The 6,564-nt window shown below is 54.7% G+C and overlaps 1 protein-coding gene across 1 annotated transcript; it reads left to right on the top strand.

The window, feature by feature from the left end:
* Positions 1-5,218: 5,218 nt before the first annotated feature.
* AAP13.1 (amino acid permease, putative) lies at positions 5,219-6,564 on the top strand (the record flags this gene model as incomplete). Its single annotated transcript, XM_010703170.1, has 1 exon — positions 5,219-6,564. A coding segment is annotated over one exon (1,346 nt), but the record flags the coding sequence as incomplete, so codon positions are not given.

Raw genomic sequence — 6,564 nt, 5'->3', positions numbered from 1 at the left:
TGAAAGAGGCGTTCTGTGACTCAGCAGGGTGTGAAGGTCTCGGGGGATATATGGTCTCAAGTACTGTTACCCCGTCGTGGCTTTCTAGTGTTACTGAAATGTGCGTGGTATAGAGGAAGCACTACTGAGTTAAGGAGCAGTTTAAGCAGAAGGCTCATCTTGTTCATACTGTGGAGTATAGGAAGACGTACTTGCAGCCTTTAACATTAAATGAACTAGAGGTTTTCTGTTTTGAATCTAAGCTAGCAGAAGGAGCCCCCCCCCCCATCAGCTACTCTCACGACGAGGAGGTTGACATCCTTGTTGGTTCTCCAGTTTCTGCCTTTTGTTTCTCTTTAAGGAGAGGGAGGATGGATGGACACCGAATGAGGAAAGGTGTGCGCTGACTAACTCGGTAGCTTGGACGCTCTCTCTCTCGCCACCGTCGATTGTTTTCTTGTTTCGTCTTTCCTTCCTCCTCTCCCTCCCTCCCCCCTCTCTCTCTTCCTCCCTTCCCTCGTCGCTGCGCGGCTTCCTCTGTTATGATTATTTTTCACTTTTTTAATCGCTTTTCCAGACGGGGGATGTAATGGCCTCCCTCACGTGTGGAGTTTGTGGGCCGCGTTGAAAACGTTCTCTTTTCGTTGTTTTTTTTTTATGCCGCTCTACCGGCGCCAGTGTATTCCTCTTCCCTCTGTTGTGTCTACACATCTCCCTCCCTCTCACCCCCTCCCCCCCCCTCTCTCTCTCTCTCTCTTGCTGTTTTTCTGCGGGCCTCCCCTCCACCACCCCCCACCTCTTCTTTCTCATCTCAGAGATGTACTTTGTTCTTCTTTTTTGTTCTCGCCTCCCGTTCATTTTTCCGCTTCGCTTCCACATCTCAACTTCTCGTTGTTGGCTCTCCAATGAAGGCCACGAGCTCGTTTTCTGCGGGGCCTGTGTTCATGTATAGTCGTGCACGTGGCCGCCAAGCCCCCCGATGTGTCTCTGCGCGTAAAGGGCGTTTTTTCCTCTTCTCTTGGTCTTCTCATCGCCACCCTCCTTTGCCTCTCCCCTCTTTTCTCTCTGTTTTCCCTTTTTCCCCCTTTCCTCTCTCACCTTCTGTCATCTTCATCGTCTTGTCTTTCTTGTTTAGCACCGCGGTGCGCCTGTTTGTATGCCTCTCTTCCACCCCCGCCTCCCTCTCTTCTTGTTGCACCACGTCTTGTCTCTCCCCTTGTTGGTTTGGTGCTCCCTCTTTTCCTTCACTGCGTATGGGGGGGGGGGGGCGGGGGGCGCACTGCTGAGACCCCAAAATAGACACGGCGGTGGGCCTTCCGTGTAAGTAGGGACAAATGGGGGAGAGGGCGAGTGAGCCACCGCAAGGGAAGAGTGGGCAGCGCAACCAAGAGGAATCACCACTCCTACGTGGTTCCTTGTCGGTGTGTGTCTCTGCCTATACCTCTTCTTCAATGGGACGCTGTTGGTGTTGCGTCTCTTTATGTGTTTCTTCGCTCGACATCGAGCGCCACTCCGTCGCTTCGTTTCTCACTGGCTTTTTTCTCTCCCCACAGTCCCCTCCCCCTTTCCCCCAGTCGCTCACCGGCAAGCGTGGAGGGATTGAGCGAAAAGGTGAGGCTCCCCACCAAATGAGAGAGGCTTATGCACTGATCTGATGTGGCCTCTCTCACTTCGTGGGGGACTACTTGTTCTCTTCCTCTTTGAAGGCCTTAAAAGTGAGATCATCTGATGGACTTGATGGATGTCGCAGTGATGCCGTGTTGGCCGTGATGGTTTGCGCTGACCGAAGCCTCTAGTGAACGCAGTGCACATGCCAGTTACCCCTTGCCTCCCTTGTATATCATGGGATCCAGGACGTTCTCTTTCCATTTCAGTCTTGACACTCCCACTCTCCTTGAGAATGGCACCAGCCTGGAAGAAGATCCAATAAACCTCGAAAAGGGAGAATAAACACTTCTGAAACAGAAGAGCCGTTAGCTGGCGACGCCTCTCAGAGTGCATTGGCCAAGGCTTATCTTAAATGTTTCGTTATCCTCTTGAGCTTTGCGCTGGTTTGACCTGCGAAGCGTCACAGCTGCGTTCTTGGACGAGTGGCTCGGCGGAATGGCTCCAGACCCGCACTCATAAGAATGCCATCTGCCTCTCCTTCTGCTCTATTACACTTCACAGCCCACCTTGGCACACTACCATGCTTGGAGAAGCTGCAAAGACCATCTCTATGCGGGACCCTATTTCCTCTCAACTTTGTCGCCTTCCCCCTCTATACGCTCTACCGCTCATCACACTTCTTCGTCCTACTGACTACCCCGCTTGCATTCTCCTACCTTCGCCAGACCTGCACATGTTTTCGATTTCATTCTTGAGTCGCGAAAGAGACGGATAACCAGAGCAGTCTCAGGCAGTGCACCTCAGGTACCACCCACCAAATTGCATCTCTCACACAGAACACCAGGCTCTCACTCCACCCCTCTCTTTATCCTCCCTCCATTTTTCGTCATCGACAGTCTTAGACTCGACTGTGTCACTTCAACTCGATCGCCGGCGATGGAGGTCGAGACAGTGGAGTGTGACCGATTTCGCGCGGCTCCACCTGGCAGGCAGCTGAGCTAACGGCGTGCTGGGCTATCTGAGAGATACCGGAGTCGCTGTCTAGGGCACGAATGCTGCCACAGCACAGGAGCACACGACAATCACCGAAAAGCAAGACAAACGTGTGCCAGCCTCAGTCCACCTGCTTGCCGACGTGAGTGTTGCCTTTATGGCTGCATCGGATTCCTTCACTTTGGCACCTACATCAGGCTCGTGTGTTATTGACAACGAGTGTCGGGTTGCTGAGGCTATTCTCTTCAGCTGCTGCTAGGCGGTCTCTGCGACACTGAGTGCCAGGGCTTTCTGGATAGTATTGCTGTTCGAGCATCACACGCTTGCTAACTTTCTCTTTCTTGCGGGTGCTATCATCCTTGCAGGTGTGTTCTCGGTGACTTTGCTTCACTTTACCACGCAGAGAACTCGGCCCAGTAAATAAGATGGTAACACCACCACCCCTGCTCTGGGGTGTGAAGGGCAAGGTTCTTCAGCTCATAACTTAGATGTTCCGCTTTGACACCTTTGTAGCCTGCATGGATGCACTGAGCTCCACTGTACTGCGTACTTTTTGCTACCACAGCGCTCTTTGGTTGATTTTCGGTGCCCCCAGGGATGCGCCAGCGCAATCTTCTCAGTTTCAGTCGTAAAGGTGCGCCTTGCAGTTTCCTCAGCTCCATTCTGTGTGCTGTTTGGCGGCGTTCAGGGCGTGCACGCCGCTGCAGTGCGCCTCAATCTTTCGTTGTGTTTTGTTGTTGTTGTTCGGCCACTACATTAGCCCTCACGCTCACGAACGCCACTTTGCAGCGCCACATATTCGAGACGCAATCAGGTTAGCGGAGAGAATTCGAAAATGGCGTCTTTCACCTGTGCATCTCTTCGCACTGCTGCCTCTCGGCAAATAGCCATCCTCGTTTCAGCTGGTCTCGGTGCGCCTGTGTGGGTGTGTGTGCGCCCGCATTTACTGACAACCTCGTTGGTTTGTCTTCTTTCGTAGACTTCACAATTCCCGTTGTCTACCCCGTATGGCCGCGATGTCCCACCGCAGCGTATTCGACGGCAGCATGGACTTCGATACTCTCCTTCATCTATGCGAGGCTTCGTGTGCCCACCAGGCCTCTCCGTAACACCGTTTACCGGACACTTCAGTAGGACCTCGACGCCATTTCCAAGAGGAAGCACCTCGCGGTTGCTTAGGACCTCTCTGCTCCTGTCGTGGCTGCTGATCAACTCTGGAGAATTGAAGGGATGGCGGCGCTTCTCGTTGGTTCCCTCTGTTGCTGTTTGACAGTGTTCTTCTTTCCTACCACATGTACGCGGTGGCGCAAGTGACGGCGAGGTGAAAATTATGGGCGTCTGTGGGTGGTTCGGTGTCGGTGGCTATGACCAGCGTGCGTTTGCTTCTCCTGCGGACTGCGGTCATCGTCCTCGTAGCACTGCCGTATTTCCTTAAGCGGCACCTGCGGGATGACTTGAGATGACGTGTCGTTGGAGGACATCAAAGTGAAGTTTTTATGTTTGTCAATGAGGAACCCCAAAGTGACGTATTCCTCCTCATGTCCTGACTGCGTAGTAAATGTGAGGTCTACGATACTCTCTCTCGCGATACGCCCGCCACCGGGCGCGAGACGGAGGAGCTCTGGCCAACGAACGTGCTGCGACGTGGTTCCGCTGCGGTGTCATTGTGGATTGTTCGCCTTTGCTGATGTGCATGTTTGGCTTGTCGGTTTCTGCTGAACAGCACTGGAGCGACTCTTCGCTTCTCTTCTGTACGTTTTCCTCTTCTTTTTCGAACTGGCGTTCTTCTCAGTGTTCCTGCAGCGGGAAGAGAAGAGCGCTCAAGGCATGGCGGTCAGTGCTCTGCGTGCCACTTGCAAGTTTCCTCGAGTTTGAATGTTTCGGGGCTCTGTCCGTGAGGAGTGGTGGTGGGGGGTGCGGGCCGCTTCTTTTTCTTCCCTTTGCTGGTAATTTCTGCTCTTCTCTTCACTTTTGATTTTGTACGTGCGCCCCTCTCTCCCCTCCTCCATGAGCAGCCGGGCTGCCCCCTTTTCCCCTTTGCGTATATTCCTACCTTGCAACTGGATATTTTCTGCGTATAAACCACACAGACTCAGCCCTCTTCCCTTGACAGAGGGGCTATTGATGTAATCTCGTCGAGGAAACATGAGAGACTGAAGAGAAAAACAATACTCTCTTGCAGCAAGCACACTGCAGGTCTATGAATCCCCCCTATTGGGGTGGTATTCGAGATGTGCAACATCCGTGCGCAGTCAAGTAGTTTATCGTCTTTGCAAGTTCTCCGGTACGTCCCCCTCACCACTACCCCCAGACAACCCCGCTCCCTATCTTCTCTTGTCCACGCATCACATCCTCTGTGCACGCCCTCCTTCAAACTCCTTGCTTATCCTTGATCTCTTTAGCGTGTCCACACATATCCTGCGAAGAACATCTGCCCTCCTAGCCACGTCTCTTTTCTGCTTTGCGCTCCCTCCTCCCCTTTGCTTCTGCTGTGGATTCCTCTCGCTTCCCTCTTCGCGCAGTCCCCCCCCCCTTCTGGCCGTTCTTGACTGCTCGCACTGCTCCGTGCGCAGCGCCGGCCGCCGCTGCTGGCGATTTTGCACGCCGCACCACTCCCTGGCGCGCAGCAAGCCGGAACATGAGCAAGCCCAACCAGCCTATCCAAGCACAGGTGGAGGACAATGCCCTGAATGGCTCGCTCACGGACGGGAACTCGAGCAACACGGGCGGTGTTGACCTGAGCGACGGGCAGGTGAAGCGCCCCCTCCACAGTGGGAGCCCGACGGAGTCCACTGGTCACCACAACGACAGCGACGTCCAGAAGCGGCAGCCCAACATCATCTTCCGCTTCACCGAGTGGCTGATCCCCTATGGCGGTGTTGTCTCGAACTGCTTCAGCCTTGGCTCCGTCACGCTTGGTGGCGGCATCATCTCGATGCCGTCGTCCTTCGCCATGTCGGGCATCATCATGTCTGTCATTTACCTCGTGGTTGTTACCGCTGCGACGGTGTACACCATGACGCTGCTCGGCTACGCGATGAAGGCGACGGGGTGCGAAACGTTCGAGGAGCTCGCTCGCGTCCTGTTTGGCCGCGGCTGGGACTACTTCGTCGGGTTTGTTCTCTGGCTGTCGTGCTTTGGCACTGCCGTGGCCTACATCAGCGCCGTCAGCAGCCTGATCTCGCCGATCCTCGAGAAGTCCCCTGGGACGCCGGCGTTTCTCCTGACCACTGCCGGCAACCGCTGCATCACCAGCCTTATCTGGCTCGTGCTCATGGTGCCAGTCGTGATTCCGAAGCGCGTGAACAGCATCCGCTACGTCTCCGCCATCGGCGTCACCATGGTGCTGTACTTTGTCGTCGTCATTGTGGTGCACTCCAGCACGAACGGCATGAAGGGAAGGCCTGCGAGGGGCGACATGAAGTACTTCACCACGGGCAACCAAGCAGTTTATGGCTTGTCTATCTTTGTTTTCTCTTTTCTGTGCCAGGCTGTGACTGGGTCAGTGTATTTTGAGCAGCGCCCCCAGCCGTCTGTGCGCCAGCTGACGATTGCGAGTGCGATCGCGATGACGGTGTGCATGGTGCTGTACATCTTCACTGGCGTCTTCGGGTACTTTGACTTTGGGGACGATACGAAGGACTCCGTCCTGTACAACTTGGACCCCGTGCACAACCCGTACGTTATGGTTGCGTACGTTGGCATGCTCATCAAGATCTGCGCGGCCTTCGCGATGAACATGCTGCCGTGCCGAAACTTCACGTACCACTGCCTGGGCTGGGACCTCGATACGGTGCCGTACTGGAAGCACACGATCGTGATTCTCAGCACGGCTGTGGTCACCCTCGTGTGCGGCCTGTTCATCCCGAGCATCAACACGGCACTCGGCTTGGTTGGGTCGCTGTGCGGCGGGTTCATCGGCTTCATCTTCCCTGCGTACTTTTGGATGTACGCTGGCAACTGGAGCCTCAAGTCTGTGGGGAT

Source organism: Leishmania panamensis, assembly GCF_000755165.1.
Source record: "Leishmania panamensis strain MHOM/PA/94/PSC-1 chromosome 31 sequence".
NCBI classification, from domain to species: domain Eukaryota; phylum Euglenozoa; class Kinetoplastea; order Trypanosomatida; family Trypanosomatidae; genus Leishmania; species Leishmania panamensis.
This window is presented reverse-complemented; position numbering and strand designations above follow the sequence as displayed.